General features: G+C 35.7%; 1 protein-coding gene across 1 annotated transcript in view; it reads left to right on the top strand.

The window, feature by feature from the left end:
* LOC108779190 (putative sodium-dependent multivitamin transporter) overlaps positions 1-21,258 on the top strand; it is a 26,795-nt gene extending 5,537 nt beyond the window's left edge. The window contains exon 8 of the mRNA XM_018546555.1: positions 20,937-21,258. Within this exon, the coding sequence (XP_018402057.1) occupies positions 20,937-21,258 (322 nt within the window). The remainder of the gene's footprint in view (positions 1-20,936) is intronic.
* Positions 21,259-23,913: the final 2,655 nt, after the last annotated feature.

Raw genomic sequence — 23,913 nt, forward strand, 5'->3', positions numbered from 1 at the left:
GTGTATATCGACGAGACGGCAAACAGACGGGACGTATACAAGACGGTGACAGACGCGAACAGAAAAACGGAAGTATCAATTACGGCGCGAACAAAAAAACCGGCGGTGTCAATGGCAGCGCGAGTAGTACTACGAAAACACGTGGGATCTTTAAATCCCGTGACGGACGCGGGAGTCGCAGAGCGCAGTCGGCGGTACGGTGTATTTCGCGTACCCGTGGTATACGCCAGCGGCGGTAAATAATCGCGTCGCGAATAGTTTGACGGACGTTTCCTCAGTGCGGTGAGGAACGCTTCGCGGTAGTAACGAAGGAGCGTATGCGCTAGTGACCGACTGCCGAGAACGCTCGGTGGAGACGGAGAATACACCATCTCCTTATCTCGTCGATTCGTTAGTTAAGATAGGAGAGCGGTCGCACAGGCAGTTGACTGCCGAGAACGCTCGGCGGAGGCAGAGAACGCTGCTCTACCCAATGTGGCCAATTTGTAGCCGGTTCACGACATCGCGACTAGTGCCATCGGTCGGCGACCTGGCACAACAGGTAGCACTCACACAAGCACAAGCACGTATACGTGTGACTTGATAGCAGAAGCGTGACGATTATCGCTCTGTCCTTGTCGCACTAAGTACTCTCCTTGTTCCCCTTCGGCGCATTGAGAGCGAGCGAGATAGCGAGAGAGAATCTAAGAGAGAGAGAGAGAGAGAGAGAGAGAGAGAGAGAGAATCTTTCTCGCTGAATCGCTGTTGTGTCCTTCAACCATAATTTCTCCGAATCAAGCGTCAAGCTACTGAAATGTTTTCTCGGGCGATTGGCGTATATCAATTATCTCAACAAAATTACCTTTTTAAAAAAAAGGAAAAAAAGGCGCCAAGTGTGCGTGTGAAGGTACCTTTTCATGCTGTCGCTCATCGCTCGTTTTGAGCGATAAAGAAGTCACGTGACTGGATTGTCGCTAGCGACTAACTTGAAACATGAAAAGGGTTTTCTAGCGACGCGATTTAACCCTTCCACCACACACCTCCTATTTTAATCATCCATCACACATGAAGTCTGCTGGACCCCAGTGACTAGAACGGCGATTGCGGCAGCAATTTTGACTATTTCAAATTACCAAAATTCATGGATGTTCTTGAATGTATAAATAAAAAGATAGAAAGGTCGAAAAAATTTTTTTAAATTTTTAACATTCTTAAAAAAAATAGGAAATGCGAAAAAATGGAAAAAATGACCTTTTCTACTTAAAAAATCATAAGTTTTTTATTTTTTAATATTTTTCGCTGAAATTTTAACCACATACTCTCGAAATGTTGCTCTTTAAGAAAAAAAATTGTACTATAGCGCAACTTTAAAAAAAGGTATTTATTTTGAGATATGGAGATGGCTGATTGGCAAAAAGATGTACTACGGGTAAATAAAAGGAAAGATGGAAGTAAAACTGAATTGTAACAACAACAATTAATGAAATATTATAAAAATGCTTTATTTCAGCATGACAATGAAAAATATAATGAAAAAAAGTACAAAAGTGGAAAGAACTTCAAATATTAAGGTGGTCAAATCGAAGCGCGAACCGGGACTGGGGTCCCTGGGATCCCGTGTGTGGTGGAAGGGTTAAATGTAGTAGCGTCAGATGAGGAATTCTATGACAGTTTTACTCCAAAATAAATATAATCGTACAATGTCACAATCAGAAAAATGTTATAATTGGATAACGGAGTGTGCAAAAATTATAAATAATTATAATAACAGAGAAAGGAGAAGAAAATTAGCGATATCGGCAGCTATTTTTGATTTAGTAGAAAAAAGGGATCGACCTTATACTAGAAAACAGTTTTGGATTAATCCATTGTTTCAAATGAGATGCCAACATGGAATTTATAATGTTCTTATATAATTTTTTTATCTTATTTGTTTTTTTTTTAATAATATATTTTATAAATAATAGATATTTATATAACCATTAAGAGCATTCTTCTTCCCACAAAGCTCTTGTAATTCTGCAATTTCTTTGAATGAGAGGTAATTTAAAAATTCCATAGTGGTTCTCTGCATTGGACTTCTAATATTAGCATCTCCTCCTCTTCCTCAGATAACAGTTTTTCTTTTGTGCTCTTTTGATTAAAATTTCTATTATTATTAATAGATCGAATATTATCTGAAACAAAAAATGAAATGTATACATACATAACATGTATATCTTCTCATTTATTTAAAAAATATATATAATAAGAAGAGCTAACGAGCCACATTGTTTAAAGTATATTATTCAAGAAAAGTAAACAACTATGACGCTGAAGTTAGCGACGTATTCGCCAGCGACGGATTCGATAAGCAGTGGTTCTCACCCAATAGAATAATCGTTAATAACTCTCGAATAATAGCTTGAAATCGATTCAAAAAAATCATGAAGATCACATCTATCATACAGAACAAATTACTACACTCATAATACATGTCTCGAAACTTGTAGTTTGCATTAAAAAAATGTAAACTTTTTACGGTACTTTCCGGTAGACAGGCTTTGCACGGGCCTGGCCCCTCGGAAAAAATCATACGGACATCTTTTCAAAGCAGTATAAGAATGCCACAGCCCGTTAAGCGTTGCAGAGTGTAGATGTTTACTTAAAAATTATGTAAACATATTTAAGCAATCTCGCCTACACAGCCTCTGCACGGACCTGGCGCCTCTGAAAAAATAATATGGACATCTTTTCGAAGGAGTATAAGAATGCCACAGCTCGTTAAGTGTTGCAGGGTTTAGATGTTTACTTAAGAGTAATGTAAACATACTTACGCAATCTCGCCTATACAGCCTCTGCATGGACCTGGCTCCTCGGAGAAAATCATATAGACATCTTTCCGAAGGAGTATAAGAATCTCACAGCCCGTTAAGCGTTGCACAGTTTAGAAGTTTACTTAAAAATTATATAAACATATTTACGCAATCTCGCCTACACAGCCTCTGCACGGACCTGGCTCCTCGGAAAAAATCATACGGACAACTTTTCGAAGGAGTATAAGAATGCCACAGCCCGTTAAGCGTTGCAGATTTTTGATGTTTACTTAAAGTTATGTAAACGTATTTGTGCAGTCTCGTTTACATAGGCCCTGCAAGGACCTGTCACCTCGTAAAAAATCATACAGGCATCTGGTTTATGGTATAGAAGTTCACCATTGTCTACTAGCGTTGAAGTGCTAATTATTTTACTAAAAAATTATGTAAATATTTTTCGTGTGCTGTTTTTTGGACGTATACGTCTTTCTCGCTCTTAGCGTTATTCAAAACCAACCGCGTGGAGGTGGCGAGAAAATCTGGTTTCGCTTTTTTTTAAATTATTATTTTTTGTTTTTTTTTTATTTTTTTGTTTTTTTATTTTTTTTTATTTTTTTTTATATTTGTGATTTTTTTTTTAATTTTGTGTTTTTTTTTGTTTTTTTATTACTTTTCTCTTTCGTTTATTGAACTTAAATTCTGAATCTTGTAACGGTGACATAATCATGTGTGAGGCAAGTCGCAATAAAACTGTAATTGTTTTTAAAATAAATATCTTAACCCGTAGTGGTCACACTGGGTCTGTCTGACCCGAGGCAATTTTTGAGTTGATGTAGTCAATAGATCAAGTAGAACGCAAATGGCGACTGTTTTTTTGCGTCGGATCAACTGGACCCAGTGTGACCAATACGTTATTTTTAAGAGGTGTGACCACTACGGGTTAAGCATGCGCAGTATTCAAACGTGGTTGATCCTTGGGATGGTGGCTGTCGTGATAGTTTAATTAACTTACTATCTTTACTCTCGCTTTTCAGGCATTCAGACTTATTTATTCCAAAATTATTCGTTTCTGTTGCAAAGGCTTGACCAGCAGAAGCAATCAATTTTTGAGATATCCATTTACGAATCTTTGGCATGTCGTCCTCTGAGAAGTATAGTAATTTACTTGTGCACACGATATAACCCCAAACACAAATATGTACACCGCAGTTTAGTCCAATACCGGAAGGCGAAATTTGGTTAGGAATATCTAAAGGACAATGCAGGATCCAGTTCTTCCAAAAAAGTGGTGGTAGGCCTTTCTTCCTAAATAGTTTCTCGATAAAACCGCAGAGCTTTGACAAAACATGTGATGATAGTGTTCCATGCAACGAGTCTAAAGCCTACGGCACACGGTGCGTTTTTTCGTGTTAAATCGCATGCGACCTAACCATGCGAGCAAACATGCTAGCTACGAAGCTAGAAATTTTGCACGCTGCGTAATGTAATGCGTATTTGCTTGCTGGTTTTCGATGATAGAAATGGTGCTATTTTCGCTGCGTGTTTTGGTGCTAGTTAAATAAAAGTAATAACCTATCACAATTAAATAACGATAGTTTGGTAATATACAATATAAATATGTCATATGACCAACTAATTTTCATATAATTTTATTCAAAACTTACTTTTCATGCCTCTTTCTCTATGACACTTATTGTTAGTTTGAAAGGTTATGTTTCAAACCGGTAACTTCTGCTCGTGTGAAGCGTAAACAATCAGCGATGCCGTCTTAATTGCATGCAAAGCTGCCAACAGAGTACACGCTGCGTAATGTAATGCGTATTTGCTTGCTGGTTTTCGATGATAGAAATGGTGCTATTTTCGCTGCGTGTTTTGGTGCTAGTTAAATAAAAGTAATAACCTATCACAATTAAATAACGATAGTTTGGTAATATACAATATAAATATGTCATATGACCAACTAATTTTCATATAATTTTATTCAAAACTTACTTTTCATGCCTCTTTCTCTATGACACTTAGTTTGAAAGGTTATGTTTCAAACCGGTAACTTCTGCTCGTGAGAAGCGAAAACAATCAGCGATGCCGTCTTAATTGCATGCAAAGCTGCCAACAGAGTAGCGAACAAGAAATCTATCAACGAAACCAGCAGCTAAACACGCACCGTATGCCGTAGGCTTAAGTATATAATTTTGTTAGATGGAAACACAATCACTACCAGCGTCCAATGATTTGCTTCGCATTTTGGCATGAGCCATATTTTGTGAGACCACGCACGCACTTTCTGGGCCCAAACACCGAAACCAAATCTTGGCGATTCATCTAGTAATGCTGAAAAGAAATGCGCATCGAAAATCAGTGGCTCTATGTCTCCAGTGTCATCTTTGGTGATTGCTAAAAATATATTTATTACGTTGTCGTCGAGTTCAGCATTAGGTAATAATGTTTGCAAAGTTTGCGCATTAATTAAATTGCCAAATGCATGGAAAGACAAAGTCTCCCAGTTCTGTTGATAATCGGTGGCCTCCCTCCACGGTAGGGGAATTTCATTAATTGGGCTTTTAATTCCATTTTCTATGGAATCATCAGGCTATTGCTGAATGCATACTAATTGCTGGTCATCGAGGGCTTTTTTTTTGTTGCTGCCACATGTCAGCACTTTTCGGAAAAGCACTGAATCCCGCATTGCACCAAGTCTCCTGGTTCATGTCAAAGTCAATTTCGGTGTCATTCTCTTGTACATGTACCTTTTTTTTCTGCGATTTTAATGGATCTGATGCTAACTTACTACGCTTCATATTTATAGATATTTTTGGTATTCGTAAATCGTCATTAGTCGATGAAACCTTTTCTTTTTTTTTACGGTTGTTGATTTGACGTGTTGTTTTTGTTCCGTATTTTCTATGGATCAGTCTTCCGTGGATGTTATTAGCTAATGTACTGATGGCCCTGGGAATTAACTCATGCGTCCATCGAAAACGTATTGTTTTATTATCTTGTTCCAATTTTCTACGGTCGCATTAGAGTTTCTTCTAATACCGAATTCCTGAATTATAATTCCGGACCATAGTGGATAGTAAGCAGCTAATTCGTCCAATAAATATTCGATGAAACGAGGGCAGTAGAACTCATTTTCGTCCCCGTTCTCATTATCAGAATCTGATAAAATTTCCTTATATATGTTAAAAAAAAACTAGTAGAATGGAGATTGTTCTCGTTACAATTTTGAATAATCACTACATTCATTCTCATCGTTTTCTTCTTCTATGCCAATATCTTCGTCAACATTTATCTCCATGTCTGCGCTGGTAAGAAAATCTGCTGATTCGCTGTTGAAATATTCAGCTAATGAGACGTCATGTGATTGGCTTTTCTTTTTCGTTAAAAATAATTTGCAGATTGTTCTAAAAACCATTCTTGCGTTTTTTAAATTTATTTTATGAATGAGCAACGTCACAGCACACCTCATAATGTTTCTCAAATCCTCGTAATTTGAAAACTGTTTTGTTCGTTTTATCGCCGCTTTTATGAAATGGCTAGAACAAATATGAATAATCGTTATCGGATATTCATATTTGTTAGAGCCATGAACTCGCTTCCAAGTGTATTGCAGGTAGAAGCTAAGGTCCATATTATTGAAAGCTTTGCAAGTGGCCTGGAGCATGGCTTTACTAAAGTCAACTTCAACTTGCGACACTAACGGTCTCGATGTTGTCATCTTTTTCAATGCCGAAACAAACAGTTCCAAATTTTTTTCGATGCTGTATACATCATGACCACAGGTTATAAATTCGAGCACAGCAACTGGAACGGAATCACCCCCTGGAGTGACCACACAGTAATAAAACACCCTCTTTGGACTATCGGGGGGTTGCAAAAATATGGATCCGGTTGCATCAAAATACAAACATAGTACACCGGATTTCATCAATTCAATTACAAGTCGAAGTTGCCTTTCCGAAAATAAGGTCACTAAGGAGAAGGATGGATATACAGAATATCCTTGGATAAAACAATATGAATAATAATAAGGGCAATGAGCCAAATACAAAACGCAAGACAAATATATCAAATTAAGTATAATATAATATTTAAACGTTAATACAGACGTTGGATAAATCCTTTTACGAATTTTCCGGTCCATTTTACGTCAGCGTCAAGTTCATTCTTCAATTGAACAAGGAATTGATGAAAATCTTTTATTACGTCCAAGCTCCGATTCCGGGAGAAGCTGCGGAAGAGCGCAACGAACTCTGCCCGAGATTCGGTCACGCTCGATCCCCAAATTTCGGAAGGGGCAACGGAGGAGCGTCACCGAGTTCGGGCTCTCGCAGGTACACACCGTGGAGTGTCCTGCGAGTCGATCGTATCTTTAAATGCTCCGGAAAATGGGTCAGTGTCTCGAAAGAGACACTATGACGCCTTTTTCCGTGAGCGGTCACGATCGTTGGTCCTTTAATTTAGGTCAGGGAACTTAATCCCTATGACCTGGGAGTGGACCTGTGCGATCTAACGGGAATTGAAGAAGGAATACGAGAAAGGGTTTAATAAATGAACTTGAAGCGGGTTTTACATTTTAAAATTAAATTTCTTACGCATTTATTTGTAACGATAACAATATACATAATAAACATTATTCGTGACTATAATTGAATGGAAAAAGAAATTACGAGACGAACTAACATTACAAGAAATAAACTTACTAAAATATAAGTACAATAAAAAAAATAAAAATTTTAAATGTCGTGTGGGTGTATATGTGTGTGTACGAGAGGGATGGGAGAAGAGTTAAGAGAAGTTCCTTTGGCAGGAACAGGAGACTGCGGGTCGGACGGCGTTCATGCGAACGAAAAAGGGGATGGAGATTCCTGGGAGATACATCACAATTTCGTGATCTGGAAAAAGATCTGCGGGATGGAAGGAGGTGGAAGAAAAGTCAGTGGGAGGGAAAAGTTGTGCGGGGTAGGAGGTGGTGGCAGGGGGAGGAAAGGTTTGCGGGGGGTAGGAGGTAGTGACGGGCGAGGAAGAGTTTGTTCAGGGAAAGAGGAGGTGACAGGAGGAAGAAAGGTTTGTGGGGGGTAGGAGGTGTTGACAGGGGGAGGAAGAGGTTGTTCGGGGAAAGAGGAGGTGGTGACGGGAGGGAGAGGTTGTTCGTCGAAGGAGGTGGCGACGGGAGAAGGTGAGTGAGGTTCTATGAGTGGAGGAGGAGTGGGAATCTCGTCCAGGGAAAGGGGAGGAAATCTCTCGTGCATTGGGAGAGGGAAAATCGAGGGGGAATCAAGGGGAGTTAGAAGAGGGAATTTGGTGAGGTCAAGGGGAAACTCTGAGGAATCAACGGGGGAGTAGAAGGGTTCCGGATATTGTACGTGTGTAGATGTGGGTGTGCGTGTGTCCGTGGCAGACTGAGCGGAGGGAGGCGTAACAATAACTGAAGGACGCGGTGTAACGTCTACGGGGAGAAGCGGCGTAGCGTCTACGGGGAGAAGCGGCGTAACCAACGGTTGACGGGGCCGCGGACTCCTACGGTTCTTAATGTAAGGGCTCTTCGGCGAGGCTCCTTAGAGGCACCCCGAGTGCGCACTAAAATTTGAAGGTGGTGTTAAGAAATGAGAATGTAAAAAATTAAGATTGGAGTTTGCGTGCACAATATTCATTACGCATACTCCTTGAGGAAGGTGAAGGAATGAGGAAGGCAGCGGGAATGTCTTACTTGTATAATAACTGAAGAAAAGGTGGCGGCGATCAATCCCTCACGGTGCGGTCAGCGATATAGAGGTTCCTGTGGAATCTCCAGGAGGCAGGATGCAAAAAGGCCTTGGAGGGGCCTCGGAGGCGCACTGTCGGTCGACGGGCCGTAGATGGGCCTCGGTGCACTGATTTTAATTTAACACCAGATCTTGGTCAGTTGACTCGGACGATGCCTCGGACAACTGACTGTCGACCAAAGAGGTGACTGAGCGAACAAGAGAGAGACCGGACAGTTGACTCGGGCTTATCACCTCGGACAACTGACACGCTGAACTGAAGATTACTACTGACGCTGTGCGCTTCCGAGGGCCTCGTATTTATACCCCAAAAGGGCGGGCTTTTCCTTTGTCTAAAGTTTTTGCAACGCTAGCAACTAGTGACATGATTTACGATTTTTCTTAACTCCTATCGATATTGATATCTAGCGTCTTCTAGGAAGAGCTCCGGGAATAAAGGATTTTACGATTTTTGCTAGGTCCTATCGAGGTTGATCTCGCGTGTTCTCGGGGCGTTAAGAAAAATAAAGTAATTTACAATTTTTCTTAAGGGTTTTATGCGTGGGAAATTACTGTCGGGACCACGTCGCGCTTTGTTATAGATAATATATATGACCAGAAGAGTCGTTGGTTTCGCGCTCCATTTACATTTATTGTATGTCAAATAAACATCGCCGTGGGAAATCCTATAAGAGTTTTACGTTTTGGCACGATGGACATGGCGCCAGTTATTTTTTTAAGCTAGTTTTCTTAGAGTTACGGATCATTCCCAGATGATACTTTAGAGTGTTTGTTATCTAGTGACCGCTTAGAAATATATGGTTTCGCAATTTTTATCGCCGCCTACCCTTTGTACGCAAGTTGTTTTCCTCGTTTGATTTTTCTTTTGAGTGGCTTTTACGAGTCTCCCGCCGCGTGGTGTTTACTTAGGCCTCTATTATCAGATATCCGCGCTCGGGCCCTTCTCGTAAATCTCACTCTGGTCATGACGCTGACCAAGATCCTTTAAAAGAAAAGAATCGTGGAGTCTACAGGACGTAACACTTTATCCAAATCAAATTTTTGGTTGTCCTCACTTTTAATTTTATTTAAAATCATGCCGGATGGTGCATAATTTCTGTTTCCAGCCTGTAGCACGTTTTCATCTATTTCCGATATTAACTTATTGGCTAGAATAGATGGATTATAAATTTTTAACTCTTCTGCAATTCTTTTTCGGTCGTCGTAACTTATATGCCTACGATGAATTTCCTGTGCGGTGTGGTTATAAGGCCCAATTTGATAAACGTCAACTGTCTTTTGAGAGTTCGATTTCATGGGTTCCATGATTCTAAATAAATATTTACAGCAACCGTCCATGGCGCAATGAGCAGAAGCTTTAAACGGAATGTATTTTTTCTTTCGGGATCCATATTCTAATTTTGAGGTATCGAACACGACAACACATTTTGTGATAATCTTCTGATCTACCATATATTTATTAAACTCATTAGTCCAGCCTGCAATAAATTTAGGTTTAGGTGGGTCCCAAAACTTGTCGAAAAACTGAGGGGGTAAAATAATGTGTCCTATTAACTTTTTCTCAACATTGTCATTATTTTCTGACTCTTTCCTTTCCAAATTAAAGTTCACGTCTGAAGCACCATTACAGATATCACTATTGTCAGCGGTGAATATTTCCTCCGATAAATCTTTGTTCTCATCTGATTTTACTGTACTTTGAGAGGACTTTACAAAAAGATCAATGTCGCTGAAAGTATTGTTCAAATCTGATGTTTTTGTACTTTGAGAAGACTTTTCAAAAAGGTCAATGTCGCTCAAACTATCGTTTAATTTTGCCTTACCATAGCATTCTTCATTTTGAAACAACCCATTATCGGTGTTCTCATATATTTCCTGTCGTTCAGAGGAGACATTATTACCGATATCATTCGTCCCCCCAATTTGTTCTGGTTTAGCCAGTGAAAAACCGGAAGTTGTCTTTTCGCGTACATCTGACATGCTATCAAGGTCTTTTCGAATGTCCGTCGCATGTCGCCTTAAAATATCGGGTAAATATTTCGAATTACACAGTCAGCCTCAAATGACTTCCGAGTGACCTTGACCTTGACCTTGACCTTGACCTTCAAGAAGGTCAAGGTCATTGACCATTCCCGTCGCTCGTCCTTCGTTAAAAAGTTATTAACAATCATAGTTTTAAAATAAACGCATTATTTCTGCTATACATGTATGATATGAAGTACTATTCTACATCTTTCCCTGTTCAGAAACGTTGAACTTTCCACGCGAAGTAACTTTTACCCTTACCCCCCTGCACAGGGGCACACGACTTCTACGATTGTACTGTTGCTATGATAGTACTGTCGGGGCAGACCTCTGACGACAGTGTGGGTGCAGGGGGGGGTGGCCGGAGGCCGAAGGCCGCCTCCTTGCACCCGCCCGCCCGTGTGTGTGTGTGTGTGTGTGTTCCACTCATTATATGTATAATGATTATGAGTCTATTACTTGATGTTTTACACGCACGCACGCACGCACGCACCCACACCGTCGTCAGAGGTCTACCCCGACAGTACTATCATAGCAACAGTATAATCGTAGAAGTCGTGTGCCCCTATGCAGGAGGGGGTAAAAGTTACTTTACAAATAAAGTAGGTGCACAGGGGAGAGGGGGATGAGAGTTGCTTCGCGTAGAAGATTTAACACATTTACATAAGGGGAGAGGGTGCAGAATAGTACTTAATGGCTTCTCTATATTCATTAAATAATGTATCGTCAAGTAATGAATAAAATGAGTAAATATTAGCAGCAACGGAAGCTTTTATAACCATTTTAATACCATTATCCACGTAAATAGTATGCAGAATATACGCAGAAATAGTACATTATTTTTAAATCTTTTTTGGTTAATAACTTTTTAACGAAGGACGAGCGACGGGAATGGTCAATGACCTTGACCTTCTTGAGGGTCAAGGTCAAGGTCAAGGTCACTCGGAAGTCATTTGAGGCTGACTGTGTAATTCGAAATATTTACCAAATATCGTAACATTTACGATTATATTTCTTTAAAGTTCGGATATCCAAAGTTCTATTACAAATTATTTGGCATATTTCTGTCAAAACTGTCCGATCAAATTTATTTTCAATACCACAAAGGAAATTAAAAACATCGTCGTTGTACTTCTACATAACAACAATAATGCTTTGGCAATAACAGAAACTGATATCGCATCAGACATTTTCTTCGCTAATGATAACCCTTTTAAACATACATTGAGTTATTCAACAGAAAGCCTCAAATTAATACCTTTAAAATAACTTTAACACAGTATTCTAGCAGAGATACAGATAGCTTGTCCGTAACCTACATAAAGTTTTCGTAAAAAATCCCTCCGTTGCCGCGATAGTCATAAAATCCGTGGACAGCATAGTCCACGATGGATAGTCATAAAATCGCGGCAGCAGAGGGATTTTTTACGAAAACTTTATGTATATTAAGGACAGGATATCTGTATCCTTGCTGGAATACAATGTTAAATTATTTTAAAGGTATTAATTTGAGGCTTTCCTTTTAAAAACTCAATGTATGTTTAAAAGGGATATAACAATTCTTATATGGGTATTTCCGCCACCTATCGAAGGAATACGAAAAAGGTAAGTTACGGCCGCATGCTTTGTTTCAAGCAACCTCGCCTACACAGCCCCTGCATGGACCTGGCACCCCGGAAAAAATCGTACAGCCTTCTTTTTAAAGGCATATAAGAATGTCACGGCCCGTTAAGCGTTGCAGACTTTACTGTGAGGTGAGATCGATTTAAAAACTTACCTTTTTCGTATTCCTTCGATAGGTGGCGGAAATACCCATACAAAAATCGGTCCACGGATTTTATGACTATCGCGGCAGCAGAGGGATTTTTTACGAAAACTTTATGTATATTAAGGACAGGATATCTGTATCCTTGCTGGAATACAATGTTAAATTATTTTAAAGGTATTAATTTGAGGCTTTCCTTTTAAAAACTCAATGTATGTTTAAAAGGGATATAATTAGCAAAGAAAATGCCTGATGCGATATCAATTTCTGCGGTCGTCAGAGCATTATTGTATATAGGAAGTACAACGACGATGTTTTTAATTTTCTTCTAGTATTGAAAATAAATTTGATCGGACCGTTTTGACAGAAATATGCCAAATAATTTGTAATAGAACTTTGGATATCCGAACTTTAAAGAAATATAATCGTAAATGTTACGATATTTTAACAAACCAATTTTCAAATGATGAGGATTTCAGAAACATTATGAGGTGTGCTGTAACGTTGCTCATTCATAAAATGCATTTAAAAGACGCAAGAATGGGTTTTAGAGCAATCTGCAAATTATTTTTAACGAAAAAGAAGAGCCAATCACATGACGTCTTATTAGCTGAATATTTCAACAGCGAATCAGTAGATTTTCTTACCAGCGCAGACACGGAGATAAATGTTGACGAAGACATTGGCATAAAAGAAGAAAACGATGAGAATGAATGTAGTGATTATTGAAAACTGAAACGAGAACAATCTCCATTCTACTATTTTTTTTTCACATATATAAGGAAATTTTATCAGATTCTGATAATGTGAAAGGGGACAAAACTGAGTTATACTACCCCCGTTTCATCGATTACTCATTGGACGAATTAGCTGCTTGCTATCCAGTATGGACCGTTATAATTTAGGAATTCGGAATTAGAAGAAATTCTAAAGCGTCCGTAGAAAATTGGAATAAGATAGTAAAACAATATATATGTACATTAGCTGATAACATCCACGGAAGACTGATCCCTAGAAAATACGGGACAAAAACAACACGTCAAATCAACAACCGTAAAAAAAAGAAAAGGTTTCGTCGACTAATGACGATTTACGAACACCAAAAATATATTTCAAAAACAATTGCAGTTTTATTGTAATTTGCCTCTCCAGACTATTCCACCGTTACAATTTTCAAAATTGTAGTAAAATAAACGAAAGAGAAAAATAAAAAAGAAACAAAAAAAACACGAAATAAAAAAAGGAACAATGAACTTAAAAAAAAAAACAGAAAAAACAGAAAGAATAAAAAAAGCAAGACCAGATTTTCTCGCCACCTGTACGCGGTTGGTTTTGGATAACGGTAAGAGGGAAAAACACGTACATGTCAAAAAAACAGCACACGAAAAATATGTACATAATTTTTTAGTAAAATAATTAGCCCTTCAACGCTAATAGACAGTGGTGAACTTCTATACCATAAAAAGTATGCCTGTATGATTTTTTCCGGGGCGCCAGGTCCGTGCAGAGGCTGTGTAGGCGAGATTGCGTAAATATGTTTACATAACTTTTAAGTAAACTTCTGAACTGTGCAACGCTTAACGGGCTGTGGGATTCTTATACTCCTTCGGAAAGATGTCCATATTATTTTTTCAGAGGCGCCAGGTCCGTGCAGAGGCTGTATAGGCGAGATAGCGTAAATATGTTTACATAACTTTTAAGTAAACTTCTAAACTGTGCAACGCTTAACGGGCTGTGGGTTTCTTATACTCCTTCAAAAAGATGTCCATATTATTTTTTCAGAGGCGCCAGGTCCGTGCAGAGGCTGTGTAGGCGAGATTGCTTAAATATGTTTACATAATTGAGGCGTTGGAGTGCAATACCTGCCAAGTCCAAATTATGGCATTTCGTGAAAAACGCGAAAAACTAATAACTTTAAGGGTAATAAAAATTAGGCAATTTTGATAATGACGATACATTACATGATAAAAAATAAAACTTTTACATGGTATGTGGTACATCATAGTTTAATAGTGTTAAAAGAATTGCAATTTAAAAAATGGACATGGCGGATTTTGATGCAAAATTTGGGACTTGGCTTGATTTTATCGGCATTTCTTATGGACTTGGATGGTTTTGACGCGAAATTTGGGACTTGGCTTAATTTGATCTGAATATCTTATGGACTTGGCATTTTTTGAAGTAAACTTCATAAGAAAAAAAGTTTATATCAAAAATATACAGAAATAATGTGTTTTATAAAAAATAACAAAATTAATTACGTTTATAATGTTATATTTAAGCCCAATGTTATACAATGAATACATATTACACAATATCATTGTGAAAATTAATACAGATGTATTTTACGAAAAATAAAAATAAAAATAATACAAACAAAAAAATTACGATGATTCTTCATCACTATCCGATTCATATTCACGTTCAATAACGGGAACATTTAAGGTTATCGATATTCTGCCATGACTCACCAAAATGCTTTTTTAACAAATCTTGTAAACAAATCTTTCAACTTTGCTGATTTAACATTGTGACCAATATCGATTAAATTTGGTTCTACAGTACTAAAACGCGCACCTTTCTTTAAAATAGGTTTTGAGCTAGTGTACGATTCCGACAAAAACTTCAGTGCTTCTACTGTAACTGATCGATTTATACGTTTTATGATTAGTTTTTTGACTTTCGAAATCTTGAAATGAAAATTGTTACTTGCTTTTAACACTCTGAGGGCTTCGGTCTTCCAATCATATGGGTGCCAATCTCTTCCACCTCTTAATACACTACAATTTGCGTTTGTGATAAGTGAAATATAATCTTCTGGATCCAGTATTGTATCGAGTCTCTTGACACTCTTCTCAATTTGGCCAAAAACCCGATCAGCAGGCATATAAGAATGTCCGGTAACTGGAAACACTAATTCCACCGTCTTCACATGTTTAGGGGCATCGATTGATAGCCATTTACAAATGGCAAGTAAAACAATCGTATTTTTATTTTGGCCTGCACAACCATCAGACACTAAGCGAACTACTCGAATGTTGGTATCATCACTCCAATCACGACTTGTTAATCTATGATATAGTATCGATGCTATTTCGTTAAATCCTTTAGCATACTCGTGTTCCAACCAAACATAGGAATAAACAGTGTCTTTCGATAGCGTTCCTTGTGAAGAACCTTCTACAATAGTTGAATTATAAAAATACAATTGTCGCTTGTAATAGCATATTTGGTCTGGAATCTTAGGCAAAGGCAAATTTTTTTCACAGTCATAACTTAATGTCAATAAATCAACACGAGATTCTTTAAGTTGTGTATAAAAAAATTCTGCTTCTTTTAGGTGAGTTGACCTTTGTCTTTCTAAATCAATTTTACATTCTTCATTCAAAGCACGTTTAATTTGTTCTTGTAATGATAGACATGTTGAGCAAACATCTGTCCGAGGTGATCCAAATCCAATATTAAAATGCAAATGTAAGATATTTCGGAAAAAAGTTTCTTTAACTTGAAAATCAGTTGTTGCATTTGTGTTGTAGAGACGGAAAAGTTTTCGTTCATTTAAATCACTGGATAGATAAATACGCTTCAGACTTTTACCTCTTGCATAGTGAGATTCATTCCCTCTAAACGATTTTATAAATTTCATTACACTTTGTTTTTTTTGCGCGTATTTTTGGGTTTTGCGATCACCTCCACGAGTTTCCTTTCTGACACTGCCCGTCAAGTTAAATGATTTTACAATATTTTGAACACGAGTTTTTTTAACGCACAAAATTTTACAAAAAGCATCGCGACAAACACGCACCAATTACTTTTGTTTTTTAATGTAATACACAATAGATATGCTTTTTTGTGTTTTTTCACCTGATTTAGGACGTCTTCGAGTTGGCTGCTTCAAACTACAATATTTTAATATGAAGCTATCTTGATCCTTTTTAATAGATGTGGCATAAAATGTTGCATGAAATTTTCTGACGTCATTTCTGGTAAGACTGCTACATTTCAATGGTGATTTAGATGGATGCTTAACATTTCGGAGCATGTGGCGGAAAAGTCGAGGAATACCTGATAAATTAAATCAACAAAGTTAATTACTAAATTTAAACTGAAGAATATGTTGACGATGGTCAATAAATAATGTATTAAATAAATAAATAATCAATTAATTAAAAAATCATAAAATTTTAATTACAAAGTTAATTACAAAATACATTAAATAGACATGTAAGAATAGAATTTTATTTAATTTACCTTTCTTTTTTTTCTTTACTTCTTTTCCACGAAGCACTGTTTTTAACGCGTCTTTTCCCATCACCGTACGGCACCTCGGACACTTGTACATCACACATGATCAAGACATAAACTGATATTACGTGACTAAGAAAGTCGAAGATTTGCAAAATCAAACTGTGTTTATATTTACATTATCACGGCAGACGTATAAATTTCACAAATATAATGCAATTAATGAATTCATATTTACATCAAGGGCCATTTCAGCAATTCATTTCAATATTTAATACTATGTTATGATGTTTTTCTCAGAAATAAATAATGATTTAATACATTTTATAAATTGACGGACATGGCATGTTCCGGAATAGGATAAGTTTCGCGCTACACAGGCCGAATAAAGGATCGATTGCGCCATCCATCGATTCTGTCCGTGAATCTTTCGTCGCACTCACCGCGCCGTCTTGCGAATATCATTACTCCAATTTAGCCGCATATTTGGATACCGATGTCGCTGTCGTCCTGCCGATTCATCGCGCTAATCGCGCAGCGCGATTCTCCCCTCAGACACAAATCAGTACTTGCCGTGTCAAGTCGTGCTCTCAATTACTCGACGAAAGCAGCAGCTTTCTTTCTACGTGTTCGCTACCGCGACTCGTTACTTTGTTCTTCTCATCACGGCTACCGTCGTGGATGAGTATCGGCGTATTAACAGCAGTTAATCGTCGCTCTCGTCGTGCCACGCGAATAACACTGCGTTTACTGTGAATAAAGCTTGCTTACAACAAGTGAAAAGAGGAGTGCTCAGTGGTCTCATCCTTCCAGTCCACTAATCCATTCCGTCATTCGAGATCTCAGTCGAGATCGAAACAGCGATTCACACAACATCGAACATGGCAGGTTTTGAAATGATCATTTTTGGGACTTGGCAACTTTTTGATTTGCGAAACAAATTGACTCCTTTGTAAAGAGCACTATAAATTTTGTACACTTATTGCAACATTAGGAATAACTAAAATGGATGAAAAATAATGCAGTTTTTTATTTATCTCGATTTTTATTTTTTTTGGACATGGCAGGTATTGCACTCCAACGCCTCAATTTTTAAGTAAACATCTACACTCTGCAACGCTTAACGGGCTGTGGCATTCTTATACTGCTTTGAAAAGATGTCCGTATGATTTTTTCCGAGGGGCCAGGCCCATGCGAAGCCTGTCTACCGGAAAGTACCGTAAAAAGTTTACATTTTTTAAATATAAACTACAAGTTTCGAGACATGTATTATGAGTGTAGCAATTTGTTCTGTATGATAGATGTGATCTTCATGATTTTTTTGAATCGATTTCAAGCTATTATTCGAGAGTTATTAACGATTATTCTATTGGGTGAGAACCACTGCTTATCGAATCCGTCGCTGGCGAATACGTCGCTAACTTCAGCGTCATTAAACAACTGTAAATAACTGTCATTGACATTGATGACTTTATTATAAGAACAAAGAAACTCTATGAACAAATTATAATTAGATAATTTAATTTATACATTAAAATTGTAAAATAAGTCAATTTTTTCTTTTCAATTTAATGTTTTAAAACTTCAAGAATTTATTATATTTATCTGACCTTGATTATCACCATGAAAAGGTACAGATGCTATTGTTTCAGCGCCCTGTATCAAGCTTCTTCTAACAATAGTAATATATTAAATTAGTTTTTCTTCGTTTACCGATGATGGTCATATTAAAGGCCGAATCGCGTAATCGTCCTGCGCGTCGTCCTCCTTCCCGACGCCAGCATTCTTCATCGATCCGTATCATTGATCGGATCTCGCGTGTCGCTTCAATAAGATCTAGCGCGTTTACGTACGTCGTGAATTACAAGCTTCGAGTCAATGATAAGGTGCACCGAACTAATTTGAAAGAGGCTATCAGAGCCCTTGATCGCGATCCTGGGACAAATATACCGCAGGATAAAGCGGGTGTCACACGATCTCCGTGCCTGACAAATACGCAACAACTTTTTGGTTTTTTTACTAATAATAATAAAAATTTCGTTTTAATATTCTACGAAATACAATATAATTTCGCTAAATCTATCCAGCGTCGTGGTATATGGTCATTTTTACTTCCTTTATTGCTAACAATAGTTTTTCCATCCTCTAAAAATATTATTAAACAACAAATTTAATAATTTTTGTAATTATAACTAAAGTAAAATATATATGGTATATATACATATATAAACTACCTAATACAGGGTAAAAGTACAAATTATCATCTGTAATGAAATTAGAATATCCTTGAAGACATTCATGTGTGGGTACTTCGTCCTCATTACATATGGTTTCACATTTAATCTACACGTTTGAACACGAGACTACAAAAAATATTTTAGAAAATATCTTATACAACAATATTATTTATTTTACAACAATTTATTTTAACAATTTATTTATTTCGATGCTTTTTGCGTACGTTACATAAAATATTCTTGACATAACTTATATGATTAAAAATAACAGATTTATCTTATATACATGTAAAACAAGACATAATGTTAAAAGACATAATAATAATATAATATAATAATATAATATAATAATAATAATATAATATAATAATAATATGAGACATAATAATTCATCAACAATATTATTATACTTACCATTTCATTATCCATTGTTAAAATCTTTATCGCTCACTAATGTCGCTTGTAGTTGGAAAAATCGAACTACATTTCACGTCGCTAGCGACTTACATGACATCATCACATCGCAGAAAACGAGCGTCGAGCGACATCGTGAAAATGTATCTTTAGCCTCACAAAATAAAATGATATCTTTTTAGATTGCGCCAATTGTGAAAGGAATATATTTTCTTGCCACATATACATATAACATATACTTTATTTCAAAAAGTAAAAGTACAAAAAACTTGGCGCTGCTAGATCTTGACAACACCACTTAAGATCTAATCAATAATATCTCTCTCATATTATGTTCTCTCTTAAAGCCGAAACACTTTTTTCTGAAACAAAAATTTTTCAAGAAAATGCATATTTTTCAAAAAATTAACCTGGTATGATCACTATGTTTCATCCTGTGTATACACATCAAAATTAACGCAGCATTTGTTCTACCCTGTAAAAATTTCAAGATGGAAGAACTTCGTGAAAAATCATCGAATCGAAATGGTTAAGAAAGCATTTTACAGTTTGAAATCTCTACTTTTCAGATCAGTACTTTAGAAAACGATCTTATAGATACTTTATCGAATTACATAAAGATAAATGAAAACGCATCAAATTTCAAAATTTTGTACAAGATTTATGAAGTTTCACGGCGCGAATTAAAAATTTTCCTTATTTCCTGTTATGTAGACACTGTTATGTAGTTTTGATGCATTTCATTTTTGTAAATATTATCAGGTTTACAGTTAGAAAAGACTTGTAATAATTTGCTTTGGTGTAAAAAAAAGACATGAATATGACACGCAAGATAACGAATAATATATTGAGCACAAAATGGAAAGTTTATATACAAAAATAATAATAATTTGTTTACACATAACGTTGTATTCAAATTCTAAGTGTATGATTCATTTGCATACTTCCTAGCGAAAATACAAGTCGGAGCGTAAGTCGAATGTAAAGGGAGAATAACAAAACAAATAAGTATATATGCGTTCAAAGGAGCGTAGATTAAAACAATGGAATATAAATAAAGCATAAAACGTTTATGAATTGTTTCAACGCTTCTTTTATGTTCCATTATTCTAATCTATGCTTCTTAAAACATTTGATTATGTTCGCTCTTCTTTACATTCAATTCACATTTCTTCTTACACTATTTACGCAAAGGCTGTAACAATTGTTCACTGCTAATCATAGCGACTTCTGCGAACGGAGTTTATTTTTATTCTTTTTCTAATGCTGTGATTGGCTTTGCTTAATTGATACATATGCAATTGATATACATCATGCTCAAACATAGTAAAATTTCGACAGTAACATTAATCATAGTGTAATTACATTTGATGTCAATATTATATCAATAAAAATTGAGCTTGAAATTATAAATATAAAGATATGCAGAAATAATAAAGTATTAAAAATTTCTAAGTGCATTTAATTTATATATATATATATATATATATATATATATATTAATTCAATTAAACCGTTCGTTCCATATACATATGTGTATACACTGTAAAAAATAAAATGTTAACATTAACACAAAAATGTTAATTTTAACATTTTTGCATGTCTCAGAAAATCCACTTAACGTCTTTGAGTTAAAATTAACATTTTATTTTTTACAATGTACATACAAAAAATAAAATTAATTTAACAAACTGTCGCATCCTTTTTTCAGAAGTACTAACGACAGCTCGTACTTTTACTTGTACCGCATTTCATACATGTGGTACTGTCCTCTCGGATTATTAATAACGTTTATACTCGGACTTTTCGTCAGCAATCTGTCTCGTTTATTCATCAAGAATCAAAATGACGAGTTAGACACCAATTTATTCTTTCCTATAATAGCGCGACGTATGCGTTATAGACGACGTAATAATATAAAGAATAAAGGAAATTCTCCGCTAAACAGAAGATATTCTCTTAGTGACATAATCCATGGAAAAGATGATACAGCTGATGTTCGTGCATTGGCTGCTGATACAGCCCTTATATAAAGGTTCGGCGTTGAAATAAATGTGCCACAAATAAAAATGTAATTTACTAAAAGAAGAATTCCTAGGCTATTGAAATGATTTTGAACTCTTCCTTTTTTACTTTTGACAATCAATATTATTAACAAAATTATGGAACAACTATGGGTTCACCGATTTCACCTATGATTGCGAATTTGGTGATGAGCGAATTGGAATGTTAGGTAATTGAAGGAATAGATTTTGAACTACAGTTTTATTATAGATATGTAGATGATATTATTTTATGCGTTCCGAATTCAGAAATTTAAAAAATAACTGAGAAATTTAATTCATATCACGAGAGATTACAATTTACTTTAGAAGTGGGGGGTAACTCGATTAACTTCTTAGACTTGACTATTATTATAAAAGACGATTTTCTCATTTTTAACTGGTACCAGAAACCGACGTTTTCTGATAGATTTTTGAACTATTTCTCTCAACATCCGACTTTCAAAAAAAGAGGTATTATTTTTAATTTGGTAGATAAGGTGTTTTATCTTTCTCATCCAAAATTTCACAATACAAATCTGAATATGATAATTGAGATTTTGATACAGAATGTCTATCCTTAAGTTTCATATTCGAAAATATAAATAAAAGAATCAAATGGTTGATAGAAAAGTTTAATAAAGTTAAGATAAATTCTGACAGAGATGAGATCATACAAGAAATATAACAAAAAGATAAATGTAAATGGTTTTGTGTTTCATACATAGAAGTGACGGCTAATAAATTCCAAAATTTATTTGAGAATAATATTGATCAAAAAGTTTCTTTTTGTAGTTTTAACAAACTCAATAAATTCATAAAAATCTCAGAAAGTGTAAAGCCTAATCGAGTCTTGAAAACAAGATGTTAATGTTTATTATATTATGTGAATTTATATACTGCATATGTAGTATATAAATTCTACATTACCTTACTGATGAGTCCAGTAGTGGAAGCCGGGACGAAACGCCAACTTGTGATATTCTTCGCAATCTTTAAATTATTACTTTAATATTAAATTTTAATATATGTCTTTCAACATATTATTAAGATCTAATAAGATGCTACAGGCATCAAAAATTGGTTAGATTGATTCTCAATTTAACTAAGTGATATTACTGCGGTAGTGAATATGTATGCGTCAAGGCTGAAAATTTATCAGCGTCGCGGGGGGGACTACATACGCAGTATATAAATTCACATAATATAATAAACATTAACATCTTGTTTTCGACTCGATTAGGCTTTACACTTTCTGAGATTTTTAAATCATACGAGTCAATTAGTATTATCTTTCATGAAATTCATAAAAGTACAAAAAGACAAAATTAACTAACGAATAAAAAGGGAATGTTGTATATAAAATTAATTGCAATAATTGTGATGCTTCATACGTAGGATAAACGGGCAGAAAATTAAAGACTAGAATTGCGGAACACAATAGTATATTGTGTAACGAGTGGGGGTTAGTTGTTTATTGTGCAACGGACGCGAGCGCACGAGCGAAGCGAGTGCGCATGCGCGCCCGCTTTGCGCTATAACAAATAAACCCCCACCCGTTACACATAGGCTTTTTCATTATGAATGCTCACTCTTCTGCGCAAAAGCGTTGCGGTATAGGGCACATTACGTGCACGCGTTATGAAAAAAACATTTACAAAGTAAATCTTCATCACTTTCTGTTATTTCAGAACATAGAAAAAAGAAGAATCACGATTTTGATTGGGAAAATATAACTGTTTTGGATGAAGAAAGATTTTATAACAAACGCATAATATCAGAGATGATTTTCATTAATAAACAGTCTAACGGTTTAAATTTAAAGACAGACACAGAACTACTAAATAAATGATGCATAGATTTAATAAATAATAACACAAGTATACTAATAGAAATTGAAAGTCATTTGACTCTTATCGACAAATTTCTAGATTCTTTTCCTCAGTTCAGATATAACCATAATATTAACAAGACACAATTAGTATGTTTAAGACATGTTTGTTACATCTAAAATTATTGGAATTAAATTAAAGTGATATATTTTGTGTAAAATAATAATAAGAATAATTACGTTGCAGATTATATATATTTTATATATGCAAATATTTCAAAACAATTACAAAAATTAAGTAAAAAGCAATTTTTGTAATTGTTTTGAAATATATAAGAGAGTCTATAATTTAATTATATTATAAATTTTTAATATTTTTTATGCAAATATTTGTTGTGTTGATCTGAGGGTAAGCATAATAATTGGTCAAATATAGATATAAATTAAAAAAGTAAATTACAACATATTTAATATTATAACATTCAGACAACAGTATCGTTACCAATAAGCTGAGAAACTTCATTGGCCGAGGGTTGTGCTTATGCTTAGACAACTTAAGAATACAATCGAAATATGAATTTATAACATCCTGCACCGCTGAAGATGGCAAAAAACTATTACCAAAACGTCCAGAATCGTTCTTCGTTTAGATCAAGAATTAGATTAAATAAGTTTTGTTAAATTATAACTAACACTGTAACTCTATTTGCCTTTACACCGATGTATAATTTTTGATTACGTAGGTTTATATATTTATTATTAATTGCGAGAGTCGTTATCTTGATATTGTTTTAATATTAAAAGTTTTAAAATTA

Source organism: Cyphomyrmex costatus, unplaced genomic scaffold (genome assembly GCF_001594065.2).
Source record: "Cyphomyrmex costatus isolate MS0001 unplaced genomic scaffold, Ccosl1.0 scaffold565, whole genome shotgun sequence".
In the NCBI taxonomy this organism is placed as follows: Eukaryota; Metazoa; Arthropoda; class Insecta; order Hymenoptera; family Formicidae; genus Cyphomyrmex; species Cyphomyrmex costatus.